The 18,630-nt window shown below is 38.1% G+C and overlaps 1 protein-coding gene across 4 annotated transcripts in view; it reads right to left on the bottom strand.

Annotated features, from left to right (window-relative positions):
- Positions 1-18,630, bottom strand: part of RBL2 (RB transcriptional corepressor like 2) — a 55,101-nt gene that overhangs the window by 18,940 nt on the left and 17,531 nt on the right. For all 4 annotated transcript variants that reach the window (XM_032255730.1, XM_032255733.1, XM_032255731.1 and 1 more), the window contains 10 exons: positions 17,363-17,491; positions 15,240-15,400; positions 15,083-15,147; positions 14,007-14,193; positions 9,104-9,270; positions 6,912-7,021; positions 6,123-6,226; positions 4,951-5,088; positions 4,010-4,174; positions 2,477-2,588 (listed from right to left, as the gene is read on the bottom strand). In XM_032255730.1, coding sequence (XP_032111621.1) covers positions 2,477-2,588; positions 4,010-4,174; positions 4,951-5,088; positions 6,123-6,226; positions 6,912-7,021; positions 9,104-9,270; positions 14,007-14,193; positions 15,083-15,147; positions 15,240-15,400; positions 17,363-17,491 — 1,338 coding nt within the window. The remainder of the gene's footprint in view (positions 1-2,476; positions 2,589-4,009; positions 4,175-4,950; positions 5,089-6,122; positions 6,227-6,911; positions 7,022-9,103; positions 9,271-14,006; positions 14,194-15,082; positions 15,148-15,239; positions 15,401-17,362; positions 17,492-18,630) is intronic.

Raw genomic sequence — 18,630 nt, 5'->3', positions numbered from 1 at the left:
GTTTATATATCATAAATTTTATCCACTTAAATTGTACAATTCAATGGTTTGAGGTAAATCATTTTTATTTTTAGAGATACAGAGTCTTACTCTGTCACCCAGCCTAGAGTGCAGTGGTATGACCTCGGCTCACTACAACCTCTGCCTCCTGGGTTCAAGTGATTCATGTGCCTCAGCCTCCTGAATGACTGAGATTACAGGTGTATGCCACCACACCTGGCTAATTTTTTTATTTTTAGTAGAGATGGGGTTTCACCATGTTGGCCAGGCTGGTCTCGAACTCCTGACCTCAGGTGATGTGCCCACCTTGGCCACCCAAAGTGCTGGTATTACAGGCTAGTTTTTTAACATTGTGGTAAAATATATAATTTATCATTTCAACCAATTTTTAAGTGTACGATTCAGTGGTATCAATCGCATTTACAATGTGGCACAACAGTCACCACTATTTGTAAAACTTCATTACCTGAACAGCCCATTAAGGCTTAGTCTGTTTTTAAGTATTCACGCCAATGTCTGAATTTTTGAGAAGCATTCCTTCCCTCTTCTGGGTCCACCTCTAAAAGCTGTGCATCAGTTGTTTTTAAATTTTAAAATATATGTAGGAAGTTCGTAAGAAGTATTGATAGGAATAAATCCTAATAAACTGTGGCTTAACATTTCTATTTCCAGATGACACAAAAATAAGTTACTAGATTTGTATTTGGTACAAAGCTGCAGAATCAGAAAGAATACGTTATTGTTTTTGTATAAAATATCAAGAGATCTCAGGAAAACTGGGAAGTGATAAGTGCAAAGAAAATGAAGATTAAAAGTTAAGTCCTCTAAATCTGTAGATAAGGGAAGGGAAAATTCTACAAAAATAGACTGAGAAAGACCAGCTCTCGGATCTTTCAAAAATGAGGACTTTACATATGGATCATCCATGTGTATTAAGTATACACTGACTTAGAGTGATTTTTTTGTACAGATAGCATCTTGATGTTGCCCAGGATGGTCTTGAACTCCTGGGTTCAAGTGATCCTCCCTACTAGGTCTCCCACAGTGCTCGGGTTACAGGCATGAGCTACCATGCCCATCCTAGAGTGATTCCTGACTTCATTTATTTAGAGACGGAGTCTCACTCTGTTGCCCAGGCTCGAGGCTCAGCGGCCTGATCTCAGCTCACCACAACCTCCACCTCCCAGGTTCAAGCTATTCTCCTGCCTCAGCCTCCCAAGTAGCTGGGATTACACGTGCCCGCCACCATGCCCGGCTAATTTTTTTTGTATTTTTAGTAAAGACGAGGTTTCACCATGTCGGCCAAGCTGGTCTCAAACTCCTGACTTCAGGTGATCCACCTGCCTTGGCCTCTCAAAGTGCTGGGATTACAGGCATAAGCCACTGTGCCTGCCCGATTCCTGACTTTAAAACTGGTATTTCTTCTACAGCCAGCTCTTATCAATTACATTATAAAAATGATCTAGAAATAAGAATATTCTTTTAATTGCATCCAAGGATTTAGAACTATCTGGATTTACTGAATTGCTCCTTAAAAGGTAGTTCTATCTCACATATGTAAACTTCAACCTTTCATGTTGCAGATCTTCCAAGCAGCTGCCTAAAAAGTATAAACCAGATGCACAGCAAAACTGCCCTTTTCTGTATTTCTTGGACCAGCACTAGTTTCACATTAACTAGGGTAGCACAGCTCAACAGACCAAGTGGAACATACTCAGTAGTCTTAACTCACTGGTTTGTCTATACCTAACTGGATTATGTAGCTCTGTCTTTAAGAAGGCATTTCTATTTCTCCTGATTTTAAAAGTAATATGTATTTGCCATAAAAATTTTACAGAATCACCAGGAATTCTATCAACCAACAATAATCTTAACAGTTTGGTTTTTCCATTTCCACCATTTTGTATGCTCATAAACATACACTTTAAAAAATACATACACAGCAGTCGGCTGGCTATGGTGACCCACATCTGTAATCCTAGCACTTTGGAAGGGCAAGGCAGGCAGATCACTTGAGTTCAGGACTTCAAGGCCAGTCTGGCCAACATGGCAAAACCTCTTCTCTACTAAATATACAAAAATTAGCCAGGTGTGCTGGCATGTGCCTGTAGTCCCAGCTACTCGGGAGGCTGAGGCACAAGAATCGCTTGAACCTGGCAGGTGGAGGTTGCAGTCAGCTGAGACTGCACTATTACACTCCAGCATGGGCAACAGAGTGAGACCCCGTCTCAAAAAATTAAAATAATATAAATAAATAAATAAATACAGAAGTCTATCCTTTTTAAAAGATGCCTGTTAAGATTCATTTTCCTGTATTCGTAATCTTTAAAGGCACTTTTAAGTGATCGATGTGGCACAAAAATACATGGAATATTTTCTTCTATATATAGCCTATTAACTTCACTTGTAGGATTAGATGAAATTTAAATTTCCAGATAGTAGGCCCCAAAATATTCCCCTAGTATTTTAAACTTACTCCTTCCAAGTCCTCCAGTATCAGCACGAACTTCAGTCACCCTTCTGGGAGTCAAAGGGGAGCCAGCAATGCAAATTTCATCTGCTCTTTCCAGGTTCTGAGGTGGCATGACCTATGAAGAATTGGTTACACAGAATGCCAGTATCCAAAAAAAGCACTTTAATTAGAAATACAATAGTAATCTAAGGCAAAAAAAAGTATCAACAATTACTCCATCTAAAGAAAATAAGCTGTCTTTCCCATTTTCACAATAAAGTTTTAAGAAAAAGCTTTTGGCAGTCAAATTTTGAAAACTGTAATTGGATACTAAATATGAGTCAACTTTCATTACTGATTTGGAGAGTATGAGTATCAATCACTCTAAAGCAGGGTCCTCAAACCCTGGGCCATGGACCCTGTTAGGAACCTGGCCACATAGCAGGAGGTGAATGGCAGGCAAGTAAGCGAACAGCCACTCCCCATCGCTCACACTGCTGCCTGGGCTGGCCTACTGTCAGATTACTGGTGGCATTAGATTCTCATAGAAGTGTGAACCCTATTGTGAACTGCACATTTAAGTTCTGTGTATGATCTAGGTTGCATGCTCCTTATGAGAATCTAATGCCTGGTGATCTGTCACTGTCTCCCACCACCCCAAGATGGGACCATCTAGTTGAAGGAAAACAAGTTCAGGGCTCCCACTGACTCTATGTTGTGGTGAGTTACATAATTATTTTATCATATATTACCATGTAAAATAAAGTGTGAAATAAATGTAATGCACTTGAATCATCCCAAAATCTCCCCCACCCTCAACCCTGTCCATGGAAAAACTGTCTTCCATGAAACTAGTCCCTGGTGCCAAAAAGGTTGGAGACTGCTGCTCTAAGGGAGAGAAACTTGATAAGGAAATCAAGAAAGAACACTGAATTTTTACTCTGTCACCAAAATCTTAGGACAGCCACAAATTATCTGACTCATTTCCTCTTTCACATGGGGTGAACTGTGACAGGTCACCTACCTTACTTAAGGGTGTAACCCCTGAAGTTGGGCAGCGAGCCAAGGCCATGGTGACCAGCCAAGGAGCATGTGTCCCTGGGAACCCAAACCTCTCAGAGAGGATCTCAGAAACTACCAAGGAAAACAGTCCCATCGTGCACACACATAGTAGACAAAGAGTCAGAAAATTAGCTTAAAAGCAGCTTAGTGATGAGAGGTGGTGCAGATCTCTAGAGCTGTCTTGCTGCTCCCTAAGGGTACCCTGCATGTAAGTCTTTTTTTTCCCCCACCACCTCTGCCTCCTCTGTATGTAAGTCATAATAAACGTATCTACTTGCCAAGCTGGACTTGTCTGGGTCATTCTTTCATTCTTTGGCCTCTTGGCACCTTCCCAATTTGGGAGTAAAGAGGGGCGTTACAGTACCAAGTTTTTCTCATAACAAGATGTAACTGTAACACATTAAACCCAATTGCCACCCTCCTATCCTCAAAAGGATTATTAATAGATTAGATATTGATGTATTTTTCTCATAAAAAGATGTTATTTTCACAAACCTCTTCACATGTAGGAACTCTGTTTTCATTGTCTCTAATTTTCTCCCAGAGTGGAGACTCTGGTTTCCATGCCAAATGATCTAAGATTTGTTCTTCAATCTGATTAAGGTGTTTTACCACCTCTCTACAAAGGCCATCTTCTGCTCTAATGAATACTTCTATTACCTGAAATAAAATTGTTCTGGTTCATTGAATAATTATTAAATATTTTTAAATATTTAGACAAGAAATTAGTCAAAAATTACAAGTTGAAATATTATTTTGAAACAGCTGATCTTCCTTTACTGTCTTTGTAAATATAGTTCAAACCATATGAATTATATAAAATTGTTTACATTGTGATGCATTTCAAAATTTGCTAACGAAAATACATGTCTTGTATATTGAGGCTGAAAAACATTATTCTTAAAATTTCATATCAAAATCTCTAAACATTTAATCTATGCCACTATAAAAATTAGTTTTGACTATCTTATGAGTTAAGATAAACTCATATGCTGTCAGTATCAAGAAACAGCTACCAAATCAGTGCTTTAATTCTATGCCTCTGTAACACATGAAAAAGAACTTTTTTTCTGAAAGACATTTTCAATAATATTTAATTTTCATAAAATAAAAGAGGCTATACAAGATTAGCTAGTGACATGTGTGCTGCTTTTTTAAGCCTTCTCAGCTCATAAAAATCACAGTATTCTAAAAACTTTTATCAGATAAAAGAGGAATCAAATAAAGCTTTTACCCAAAATAGATCTTTCATACAATACTAAAAGAATTTATATAGGTCTTCAGATTCTGTTTCTTTTCTGCTCCACAAACAGAGATTAACTATGTAATTAAAAACACAATAAATGTACTTAGATGTTAACTTGAACTAAATGACTAACAACAGGAAGTTGGTCTCATGTACAATATCCCCTTTAGTATCATATTTTTAAAAATACCTTATAAAAATGATAAAGAGGCACATCGAATATTTCAGTAATAAATGGAAAATTCCCAGGAGGCTTATAAGAAAAAGTGACGACCTCAAGGCAGCAGGCCAAGAGAGATCTGTGGAATGCATCTTGTTCCAGAATACCCTATAAAATAAAGTTATTAGCATTTAGAAACATTAGCCTATTCTAAAAAGACATTTTATACCCAGTGAACTTAAGTGAAAATACCAAAGAAAGTCTCATTTTCTGAGTAAAAAGTATGTGCTTATTTTCTTACAAAGCCTTTCTTAATTATATAAATAAAGCCCATTTTTAGTAGAGAATATATGTTAAAGGACTGTATTAAGACTGTTTAAAACCTTACCTATATTATAAAATATATCTTAAAAGAGATTACATCTCTAACCAAAATATACACACGCTGATGCTTAGAAGAACAACGATAGGGAAAACTGTTTCAAAACTGTATTTACAGTAAATGCTGTAAAAAACAGAAAGCGGGGCTGGGCATGGTGGTTCACGCCTGTAATCCTAGCACTCTGGGAGGCCGAGGTGGGAAGATCACCTGAAGTCAGGAGGCCGAGACCAGCCTAATCAACAAGGTGAAACCCCATCGCTACTAAAAATACAAAATTAGCCAGGCACGGTGGTAAACGCCTGTGATCCCAGCTACCTGGAGGCTGAGGCAGGAGAACTGCTTGAACCCAGGAGGCAGAGGTTGTGCCACTGCACTCCAGCTTGGGCAACAAGAGCAAAACTCCATTTCAAAACAAAAGAAAAACTGAAAGGGGCCAGGTGGGTGGATCATGCCTGTAATCCCAGCACTTTGGGAGGCTGAGGTGGGCAGATCACTTGAGGCAAGAGTTTGAGACCAGCCTGGCCAACACTGTCCAAGAATCGCTTGAACCCAGGAGGCAGAGGTTGCAGTGAGCCAAGATCGCGCCACTGCACCCTAGCCTGGGCAACATAGCAAGACTCCACTTCAAATAATAAATAAATAAATAAATAAAACAAAAGCACAAACAATTAGTGGAAAAACTTGGATTTCATCAAAATTAAAAACTTTTGTGCATGAAAGGAGACTATAAATAAAGTTTAAAAACCACTCACAGAATGGGCAGGAAGGAAATTATGTTTTACTGTATTGTGCTGATCAATACACTGGTTATTTTACTCACAGATAAATCCATGTCTCCCAGTCTTTTTTGTTCCTGCTCAATAACAGATTCTAATACTTTATAATAAAGCATCTCTGCAAAACGAAAATGTTTGCTGGCAATTTCTGTAGAAATAATTAAAAAAACACAAAAATGGCACACACAGAAAATAAAGACCCATTCTTCTTTACTCACAAAATAAAATTTAAAACCAACCCAATACTTCAGATACACACACTTCTTATGACTGGTGTTTGAATTATTCCTAAGATACCTTCATTTTCTTCATGGTAATAGTCACATTTTTCTAAAATTATGAAATGAAATTTGTACATAAAGAACTCTAATATAATTTAAGATTTACACCCTTTTTTTCCTCTGTGTTTTAACAAAACAGATCTACGCTTAGAGGTATGTAATTGGCTTACTATTCCACACCTATTTAGCTCCAATTCCTGACAACAAACAACTCTAGGCCAGGTTTGGGCCTGTAACAGTGATATCTTCTGTCCTTATTCTCAATATGTTGAAGAATCACTATATTTCTATTTAATTTCCAGTTTACAAATAAAATCTAAAGATTTGCAGATAAAAAGGCATCAGAAGTCCAATATAATAAAGATACCACTCTAAAATTTCTATCTTACTGAGAAGGGCTCTGAAATCACTTGGTTGACCAGAAAAACTAGACAGCCATATCCAGTCTAAAGTCATAAATCTTTTCCTCATCTTTCTGACTTAGTTAATAAGAAATGACTCCATTTAGTTAAACTTCAAACATAAGAGCAGAATAACAATATTAAACCTTACCTTTAGCACAATTACTGAAATCTTCATCTGGCTGGAAATGCTGAGAATATATTTCAAACATTTCTTTCAGTCTGTTAGCAATAGCCTGGCTTGGATCTCTGGAACATGTCCTAAAAAGAAATAATCTAATTTAAAGGTCTTGACAAGTCACAAAGAGATAAAATGTTTCTGTAATTTCACTAACATGTAAATATAAAACACTCTGAACAGAAACTATATATTTCCCAAATTTATCCAAGAGATCCCATACTTCCTTCTCAAGGTGGTGGTATTACCATTTTGAGTGAAAAAAACTTTTCTTATGTGGGGCTACAACTTTTATTTTTATTTTTTTGTGGCAGGGGGGAACAGAGTCTTGCTCAGTCACCCAGGCTGGAGTGCGGTGGTGCAATCTTGGCTCACTGCAGCCTCCACCTCCCTCCTGCCTCAGCCTCCAAGTAGCTAGGTCTACAGGCACCTGCCACCACGCCCAGCTAATTTTTGTATTTTTAGTAGAGATGGGTTTCACCATGTTGGCCAGGCTGGTCCTGGCCTCAAGTGATCTACCCTCCTCAGCCTCCCAAAGTGTTGGGATTATAGGAGTGAGCCACTGCACCGGACCAGGGCTACACCTTTCAGTGCAGAAAGTTCAGCAACCTCGGCCCGGGCCCATTTGATGTCTGTGACTGTCTCCTAACTGTCCTATACAACCTCAGTCACTGATGATCCCAAACTTGCCCTTAGCTATTTCCCTAGAGGGCAGTACAACTCCCATTAAGGACACCTGGAAGAAAACAGAATGAAGGTGTATAAACCCCACACTGCAGACTCACATAAACTGTTCCTGGCATTCTACATTTTTCCCGCAAATGAGGTTTATTTCAGTCTTTTTATTATTATAAAGCAATATATGTTCAATCCAGAAGCATTATACAAATTATCACCATATAAGCTTTTTGTAACAACTGTTTTTATCTTGATCACAAATATATATATATATGATTATATAAAATTCTTTGTGAAAATGAAGCAAGTTAAAAAATTATTAAGAGAATAAAAATTCAATTATAGTCCTGCTAGAGATAACTATTGAATATATATACAAGCAGAATTTTATCTACGAACACACACACACACACACACACACACACACACACACGACCCTTTGGTTTCATCTAGTATCTACTGGTAATATTTAACCCCACTAATGGTAGCTAAGATTTAAAATGCTGTTATGCCTGGTTAGACACTGTAAAGAGATATGGAAGACACAGGGATTAAGACAGCCTTCTGAAATCTATTTACAAAACGCTTATAAATTCAAGGCAAACAAAGTCCATCTGAAAAACATGACTCAGGAAGAGGCTACAAAGATATAACTTGATGAGTAAAAATCACAATCAAATTTATGAATAAAGTAGACTCCATGAAAATGTAAAGGAAAAGTTGTTGGCATTTAATAAGCCTAGCTATGAGTGGGAAATTACTTATGTGTACACTTAGGGTCTTCTTGATATATACCGTTAGAAATAAAATGGGGTCCTATTGGGTCTATGTCATCAAATCATAAAGTTTTAGGACTTAGAGAGACCTTGGATGTAACTTTTCAAATCAACTTGCCAAAGATCATGCACAAGATGATGAGACTCAGCCTACTGGGCTTTTAACTAAAACTCAGCAATATTTCTACCAGTCTCAGGCAAATCAAAGGAACTTAAACGCAGTGAACTTCCTTTCCAGGATTAAGGATGTTTTATAGAGCTTACAAAAGTTACAGTGGTTTTTGCCCTGCTCTATGAATGTATGGAATTCCATTAATCTTTTCAAATCTGAGTCACCCTTCAGAGCTTTCCTCAGGTTCAACCCTCTTCCTGAAGTCCTTTGATAATTCCCATCTTGACTGAGCTTCCCTCCCCTACCCCACCACACCCTGAAATCTTGATAGAACAGTTGGCAATAAGATAGTTTGGTGCTTTATTCTACATTGTCTGGTGTTATTAGTTACTATGTCTTGTATTATATTTAAAAATCTGAGGAAAGAAGATCTTCCACTTATACATCTTATTGCTAGGTTCTCTATAGACTCACAACAGGACTGAGTATACAATTGATATAAAATTATTCATGGGTGAATTAAGGCATTAATGAAAAAAATAGCAAGTTGGAAAATGGTCAATAACCAAAAATAGAAAGCAGACAGGGCTCAAACTAACCTGAGAATCTGTTCCAGTTTCTCACTTGGTGCATTTCTGAGGCCTGTCAGCATGGTGTGAAGACGACTTAAGCTATGCGTAGCTGTAGAAACCGGGGTCACACAAGGGCTGTTCTCCTTAACGTACCTAACACCAGTTAGTGGTGTGGAAATTCTAAGTGCTTTGGACTAAAGAAAAAAAAAATTATATAAATTAAATAAAAATTTTTAAAAGAACATTATTTTAGGCCAGAAAGACTTTTTAAATCACTTCACAAATGGGATTTCAAGCCAGTAAGACTATCTTTACAATATCGATAAATTTTAGTGACTCAAATGTCACCATTCTTGGAGTTTAAACATAACACGTTAAGAGCCACCACTATCCATGTGAAGACGAAGGTGTGAAAGAATGATTTGTATTTTAGCTAAGTTTGTCTCTTAAAAGTTAAACCTCTAAAATAAGGTATAGCTCCCTATAATCCCTCCTGCAAAACTTATGCTCAGAGGCAAAGATAAGCATTCTACTCACTTGAAAAAGTTAAGAATATTATTCTCAGCTCTGAGAAACAGAATTTCACAGTTCTCATCTACTGCTATTTTTGCAGACACTCAAAGATAAAAGAAAACTGTGAATTAAATTTGGTTCAAAAAAAAAAATCCATAATTTAACAAACGCCCACTGATATGGTTTGGCTGTGTTTGCATCGAAATCTCAACTTGAGTTGTATCTCCCAGAATTCCCATGTGTTCTGGGAGGCAACCAAGGCGAGGTAATTAAATCATGGGGGCCAGTCTTTCCCGTGCTATTCTTGTGATAGTGAATACATCTCATAAGATCTGATGGGTTTATCAGGGGTTTCTGCTTTTGCTTCTTCCTCATTTTTCTCGTCACTGGCATGTAAAAAGTGCCTTTTGACTCCCGTCATGATTCTGAGGCCTCCACAGCCATGTGGAACTGTAAGTCCAATTAAATCTCTTTTTCTTCGCAGTCTTGGGTATGTCTTTATTAGCAGCACAAAAACGAACTAATACACCCACCATCCAGATATTCAAATTTGCTTCAGAGAGAGATAATAAAATAAACATTCCCTAAAAAGGCAACTTGATGCAGGACAGCCTTCATTGGTCTTCCTGCCCCTCCTATACCTTTGGTTACCAGAATCCATCACAGTTTTTCCCCCTGAAATAAACAAGTCTTCAGAGAAATAAGTTAAAGTTGACATTCTTGACAATAAATATGGAAAAAATGCGACTTGGTATCAAAGGAGCTAGTAAAATATCTTTCTAATTTTTCAAATAAACTCTGAAAGGTTAAGATAGCTTAACAGTGTCTTTTAATATTCAAGATAAACCAAATTTCCCTGTGTATTAAATGTACTTAATTCTAATTTAAAAAAAAAATCCTAGCAAAATTTTCACCTGGCAACAGAATGGACTATTTAAATTTCCTAAGATACAGAAAAGGACAGAAATTTACTATATACAGAAATAAACCTATATGTTTTCTCTATGTCTTACAATACATACACAGTACAACTATGACTTTCATATTGTTTCAAAGAAATTCATTCTATAATTAAATCAATAAAATGATTTGAGTAGATTAACTGCATTCAAAAGGTTGCTCCCTGCCTTACAAGGTTTCTTGCAGCCAGCTCCTCACTGTGCATGAACCAATGCCTACATTGGCAGGCTTTGGGAGGGAAAAACACCTTGTACACAAACGGGAGAATCAATAGCAGCCAGCAGCATATAACCATATCACCTAGGGCAGCAGTGGTTTCACAGAGGAAACTAGGTGTGACAACCACAAACAGCTTCCTGCCCAGAGTCCTCAAGGTCAACATGGTGCTTCTTGGTAGCACTATTGAAGTGCTTAGCTTAAAGCTTCCTGTTCATTCTGATTAAGAGGAATCTTTCTTTAACTTGGGTGCAAATATTAAGTCAGTATCTTAAAAGGATGTTCCTTTCCCAAATGAAAACACAAAATTTGGAGTGATTCTTGAGCTTTGTCCTTAGTCCTCTTTTATTCTCTCTCAATTCATACCCCTAAGTAATCTCTCCTCATTTCATGGCTTTAAAAATCATCTGTATCCTGATGACCCCAGAACATAAATACACAACCCTAACCTTTACTGTGAACTCGTGAATGCTGCTCTTGAATACCTCAATTGTCTATTCAGCTTCTCTACTAGGATGCTTAAAAAACACCTCAAATTTAACATGCTAATAACCCTAACTTGATTCCTCCTCTCCCAGACTTGCTCTTCCCTCTTAATAAACTTCAGTAGTAAATGTTCTTGGAATGTCTACAATGTGCCAAGCACTGCATACAACCCTGGTCACAGCCTTCGTGAAGCTTATATTCTAATACAAGGAGACAGGTAATAAATGATTCTTTCTACCTACCTCTGACTTACTGTCAGACAGTGATAAATACTAAGAGAAACGCTAGCAAGCAGAGTCAGGGGGAAAGGAAGTCCTGAGGGTTGGGGAGGATGTTGTGATTATTACTGACACAGTAGATGGGTTATCAGAGACCAGAATGAAGTGAGAAAGAAGCCACATGAATATTTTAAAGCAATATGTTTTAGGCAGGACATTGCAAAGGCAAAGGCTTTGCATTGCAGGCATGCTTGGCTCTTATCTGAAGAACAAAAGAGGAGGTTAATGTGGCATAAGTGGGTAAGGATGGAGGAAAGTAGTAGATTAATTCAGAGAAAGCCAGGGCCAGATCAATTATGACCTTACAGGTACTTGTCAGGATTTTAGCTTTTATACCATTCACCCAACTGGAGGCATCACTATTCTCTTTCTCTCAAACCCTAGATCCAAACCATCAGTAAATTCTGTGGGTGCCATCTCCAAAATATGGCCCAGATACAAACCGTTCTCGGAAGCAAGCCAGCATGAACTATTGCCAGAATCATTCCAATAGCTTCTTAACTCCCTACTTCCACCCTTACCTCTCAACCCACTTTCCCACAACACCTTTAAAAATGTAAATCAGACAGACACTCGTCTTAATAACACCCTCTTAATGGCATTCATCTCAATCAGAACAAAAGCGAAAGTCCTTACGATGGCTTCCAAAGCCTACAGGATCTGTCTGGCTCTCTTGTTCCCTCCTTCCTTTCTTTTTCTTGTCATTTTTTTTTTTTAAAGACAGGGTCTTGCTCTGTCACCCAGGCTGGAGTGCAGAGACACAATCACAGCTTACTGCAACCTGGAACTCCCGGGCTCAACAGATCCTTCTGACTCAGCCTCGCAAATAGGTGGGACCACAGGTACGTACAACCACGGCCAGCTAATTTTCTGTATTAATATTTATGTAGAAACATGGTCTTGCTTTGTTGCCCAGACTGGTCTTGAACTCCTGGGCTCAAGCAATTCTCCACCTCAGTCTCTCAATGTGCTAGGATTTCAGGCATGAGCCACCACACCTGACCTCCCTTCACTTCTTACCACTTTTTTCCTCATTGTATTCGTGTAAACACTAGCATTCTCACTGTTTCTCCAAAAAGTTAATCCTGTTCCAACCTCGTAGCTCTGCACTTGTTATGCTCTCAGCTTCAAATACATTTCCCCAGCTATACATATGGCTTGCTTCCTCACTTACTTCCGGTGTGTGGCACCTTTCCCAACCACCTTACCTATCAGAGCCCACCCCATCCCATTCTCCCCTCCCCTCAATATTTTGTATGACTACTCTATTTTATTTTCTTCATCTATCATCACCCAACATACTACATATTCACTTCTCTGTTTATCTCCTGTCCATCTCCCCGCACTGGAATATAAGCTTCTTTAGAACAAGGTTCTTGTGGCTATTTTGTTCACTGCTATATACCCAGTGTCCAGGATACAATCTGGCATATAAAATGCTTTAGGAATATTTGTTGAATGAATAAGCAGACCAGTCTCAAGTCTGAGGCAGCTCACTTCCAGGTAAATTGACCTTGAATTACCCAGTGTCTCTGGGAGCACCTGCCAGAAGTTTAGTGTTTTCTGTTACCACTACAGAGCAGGAGGTAAACTCTCAGCCTACATTATCCTAAGTATGTTTGAAATAATACCTCGTGGTCCTGAAACTCAGTTTAAAACAGTGTTCTTAAACAACTCTAGGTCCTCAGTTTTCCAGGCCCCAGTGGGCCTGAATTAGAGCCCTGAATGAAGGTCCCAGTTCAGGTCAATTATCACTTCTAAATGCCTACTATGTTCACTACATATATTTCCACATTCTCTCCAGCATCTGTTGTCTCCAGTCCAGATTTTTTTTCCTCCAGTCCAGATTTTGTAATGATCATCATTCTATTATGCATATAAGACTATATATTACTGGCCCATCTTTTTAAAACCAACTATTATCAGCATGACACATTTGTTTAAATTTATGTTAATTTCTTTTTCCCAGACTTAACTAAAATGAATGAAAGCTGATATTAACACAAAGTAAATCAAATATCACAGAGATACCTTTTTCAATTAAGAGAAGTATGATGAGAATGTTCTTTCATACTGAAGGCAAGTAAAACACAAACATGAAATTGCCAAAATAAAAAAGAACCCCCATGGCCGGGCGTGGTGGCTCACGCCTGTAATCCCAGCACTTTGGGAGGCCGAGGCCGGTGGATCACGAGGTCAAGAGATTGAGACCATCCTGGTCAACATGGTGAAACCCCGTCTCTACTAAAAATACAAAAAATCAGCTGGGCATGGTGGCGCATGCCTGTAATCCCAGCTACTCAGGAGGCTGAGGCAGGAGAATTGCCTGAACCCAGGTGGAGGTTGCGGTGAGCCGAGATCGCGCCATTGCACTCCAGCCTGGGCAACAAGAGCGAAACTCCGTCTCAAAAAAAAAAAAAAGAACTCCCAGCTTATCTGCTCCTGTGTTTCTACTCTTCTGGCATGGTGAAACTTACCTTGTCAAAATGTTGCTGTAAGATGTTTTTCATCTGCACCCTTTCAGCGGTTTCTGTTCCTGAACCAGTGTTCAGACACCTTGAGAGAGTCCCAATTTCCTCCTCAGCATCCTCTCCAAGAAATATCCGCTCATCTAAATTCCCAACAGATAAAACATACTCCTCATAGGCCTTATTGATGGCTTTACTATAGGGGAAAAAATACAGACAAAATGTACTAGTACTCTCACCAAACCGCCATTTCAATTAAATATTTCATTTTATTTACTAAAAGTTCTAATAATTTTTTGAAAGTTAAACTTTGGTAGGATCACTGGTAGTTATAAAAACTGGATAGTATCACTGGGTGCAGTAGCTCATGTCTGTAATCCCAGCACTTTGGGGAGGCCAAAACAGGCAGATCACAAGGTCAGGAGTTCGAGACCAACCTGGCCAATATGGTGAAACCCTGTCTCTACTAAAAGTACAAAAATTAGCCAGGTGTGGTGGCATGTGCCTGTAGTCTCAGCTACTAGGAAGGCTGAGGCAGAAGAATCGCTTGAACACTGAAGGCAGAGGTGAGCTTAGATCACACCACTGCACTCCAGCCTGGGTGACAAAGCGAGACTCCGTCTCAAAAAACAAAAAAAAAAAACAACAACAAAACTGGATAGTATCACATGTAGTCTTGCTATCCGATGTTCATCCACCAGACAGTACATGTATTTTGCTGACAAGTGTTTCAGCTGCTGGTAGGTGCAGCGTCTGGTGAGAAGCTTAACTATCTGCCTAGCGGCTCTAGGCACCCCTAAAGACTTGCACACTTAGACATCATCAATTTTCACCCACATAGTTCCAGAAGAATTTATTTCAAAATTTATAATCCAGAAGCTTAATGAAACTTCAAAGAACAGCCATACAATTTTGAATACATTTAAAAACGGGTGCTTGTATTAGGTGACAATTTTTGCTTCCCTGTATTCTCTCATAAAACATATTCTAAGTTTCCAGAGCACAAACAATAAAAACACTAACCTCCAAAGTTTCTTAAGTATACAATTTAAAATATTAAAACATTTTATAACATAGGGACTCACAAACTCTCTCCAAAGTTCCCAGGCTCTAGAAACCCAGTAAGATTTTCTTCTTTTCCCTTAAGGAGCTACGATGAAAGAAGAGATCCTTAAGTCATCACGTTAAATCAAGTTTTTCTCCAGAAAACACTTTGACATTATTTCTTTGCTACTTACAAACCTTTTTTTCATAAAGTTTCCTAATATAGGGTTTCCAGAAATGTTCCTTTATCCCCTTTGCTTCCAAAACTAGGCCATCATGTAAGGAACACAGTTTCTCAATGATACAAGGGGGGTCAGAGGAAGGTTTAGAATCCTTAGCATGAAAATCTTCAGATAGGCCTATGGTGTATAGAATCACAAAACAGATATATCAGTTACACACAATGAGCCAATTTGTAATAAACTAAAAAGTAAAACACAGAGTCTAATCAGTATACCAGTTAGCATATGAATATATAGGAAACAGTATATATTGGCCTATTTTGACTCTATTTGCAGGGACATGGATGAATCTGGAAACCATCATTCTCAGCAAACTGACACAAGAACGAAAAACCAAACACTGCATGTTCTCACTCACAGGTGGGTGTTGAACAATGAGAACACATGGACACAAGGAGGGGAACATCACACACTGGGGTCTGTTGGGGGATGGGGATCTAGGGGGGGGATAGCAGGGGGTGGGGAGGTTGGGGAAGGATAACCTTGGGAGAAATACCTAATGTAGGTGACACGGGGAAGGAGGCAGCAAACCACCATGGCATGTGTATACCTATGTAACAATCCTGCAAGATCTGCACATGTACCCCAGAACTTAAATTTTAAAAAAAATGGCAAATAGAAGTAAAGTATATCATTACTCAAAAGATTTCAGTTGTTCAATTATCTATGCAGAGATGGTTAAGAGGGAAGCTAAAAAATTAAATTTTAGGATATTAAAGGATAATGAGATCTAAAAACCACAAAAATAAAATATAACTTTGCAAGTAAATTTTACATTCAAACAAAAAACACCACTTTAAAAAAAATTACACTATTCAGAGACTATATACTTTGACTGTATTAGATCTATTTCATACTAACTTGCAATTTATTCTTCCCCTAGACTCAGGACAAAAGAAAAAAATCAAATAAAAAATAAAGAGGTAAAGGCAGGACATGGTGGCTTCATGCCTGTAATCCTAGCACTTTGGGAGGCCAAGGTGGGTGCATCGTTGAGTTCAGGAGTTTGAGACCAGCCCAGGAAACATGGCCAAACCCCATCTCTATTAAAAAATACAAAAAATTAGCTTGGTGTGGTGGTGTGCATTTGTAGTCCCAGCTACCTGGGAGGCTGAGATGGGAGGATCATCTGAGCCTGGGAGATTGAGGCTGCAGTGAATAGTGATTGCACCGCTGCACCCCAGCCTGGGTGACAGAGTGAGACCCTGTATATGGCAATATTTCAAAAAAAAAAAAAAAACTTTTTAATTTAAAAAAAAAAAAAAGGGTAAAAGTGAAAGGAAGCAGCTTTTTGGGAATATAAAAGGGAGTTAGGACAGAAATGAGAGAAAGAACAGAAAAGACTATTAGGAACATTAAATTTACCACACCAGGAGCAACTGAAATAAAACTCCACTAATTTTACAAACCTACCTTGATAGACAAGCTGAAATTTTAACTGGAATCACCTCAAAACTGAGAGTCACCCAGAATCCTATTACAATATTACTCAAATAGCAGCAGCAATATTTATTTTAGCTCTATACATACTTTTTAATATTTGCTTTGTAAATCCTAATTTGAGCTCATAACTGTTTATCATTCATAGAAATGATATACCTAAGTTCTAGTAAATGCAATGCCAAAATCTTTATATATCTGTAGTTTAGAAGGTGAAAGTTCATTTTACATATTTTAGAACCATAACTGTTTTCTGTACCAAAATTTGAAATGAGATTCTTTCAGCAAAGTCTTTTAGATATCCTACAATGTGTCAAGCACAGTTTGCCAATGTAGAAAAACGCTATCATCTTTAATGTTATCTATGCAACTCTGAGTTTCTAAATGCCTTCTGCTTGTTGAGTATATATTTCAGAAAATTCTAAAGTTGTCATTTAAGACTTCAAACTTTGTGGTATCTGCAATTATTTTTCCAAAAATATTTTTACAGGAAGCTTGACACTTAGTTATAAGTACCCTGGATAACTGTAATGATGGGAGCTTTTCAAAATACTGATGCTAGGAAACCTGCACAACTCCCAAGGGTAAACATAACATAGAAATGAAGATTGCCCAAAAATCTTTGATTTACAAACCTACCTTTAAAATTAGGGTTCACAAGTTCTTTACGATTAGAACACTGAAGGGCATTTCCATAAACTAAGTCCAAAGCACACAGCAGCAGGTGGTAAGAATTGACCAAATCATCGCTAATCATGGGGAAATTACCTGCAGGATTATAAGCAGTTGCAGAGTTAAATTAGCTTCAACTTTATAACATTTTAAAAATAATTTCATCCTTTAATTATATAACATTATACAACACTGTACAAAGTTGACAATAAGTGTTTTGGCAAACTTAGATTTTGAGATATTACTCTTATATCTTAATAAATTTTCTCTTTCTTTTTTTTTTAAAGAGACAGAGTCTTGGTGGGTCACCCAGGCTGCAGTGCAGTGGTGTGATCATGACTCACTGCAGCCTCAACCTCTTGTGCTCAAGGGATCTTCCTGTCTCAGCATCCTGGGCAGCTGAAATTACAGGCTCACGCCATCACATATGGCTAATTAAAAAAAATTTTTTTAGAGATGAAGTCTTGCTATGTTACCTAGGCTGGTCTTGAACTCCTGGACTCAAGTGATTCTCCTGCCTTGGTCTCCCAAAGTTCTAGGATTATAGGCGTAAACTGCAGCTTAACTAAGAGCTTAGTAAAAACTGTAACTTTACTAAAAATGCCATTCATTCATTCATTGTTTATTAAATAACTAGTAGCTGATTAAAACTTTGTCATTGGTCTTTTCTTTGAAAATCCTGAACACAAAAAACTTTATAAATTATCTCAAACTGTAAGAACTTGTTTTGCATGAAAACATTTTTGTCATGAAAATTATTAGAAATACTTAGGAGACAGCTGAAAAAATAATTCATTATTCGTATATACATATATATATATATATATATTTTTTTTTTTTTTTTTTTGAGACGGAGTTTCACTTACGTTACCCAGGCTGGAGTGCAATGGCGCGATCTCGGCTCACCGCAACCTCCGCCTCCTGGATTCAGGCAATTCTCCTGCCTCAGCCTCCTGAGTAGCTGGGATTACAGGCACGCACCACCATGCCCAGCTAATTTTTTGTATTTTTAGTAGAGACGGGGTTTCACCATGTTGACCAGGATGGTCTCGATCTCTTGACCTCGTGATCCACCCGCCTCAGCCTCCCAAAGTGCTGGGATTACAGGCTTGAGCCACCGCGCCCGGCCACATATATTTTAAAGACCAGAACTTTTGATCAGACTCTGACAGTAACATTTTAAATACTTTTCTAAATTATAAGCTCATAGAAATTAATGCAACAGGAATATCATT

This window comes from Sapajus apella, unplaced genomic scaffold (genome assembly GCF_009761245.1).
Source record: "Sapajus apella isolate SASKATOON/1434 unplaced genomic scaffold, GSC_monkey_1.0 scaffold90, whole genome shotgun sequence".
Lineage (NCBI taxonomy): Eukaryota > Metazoa > Chordata > Mammalia > Primates > Cebidae > Sapajus > Sapajus apella.
Note: the sequence above shows the minus strand (reverse complement) of the source record. Positions and strands in the feature narration are given on the sequence as shown.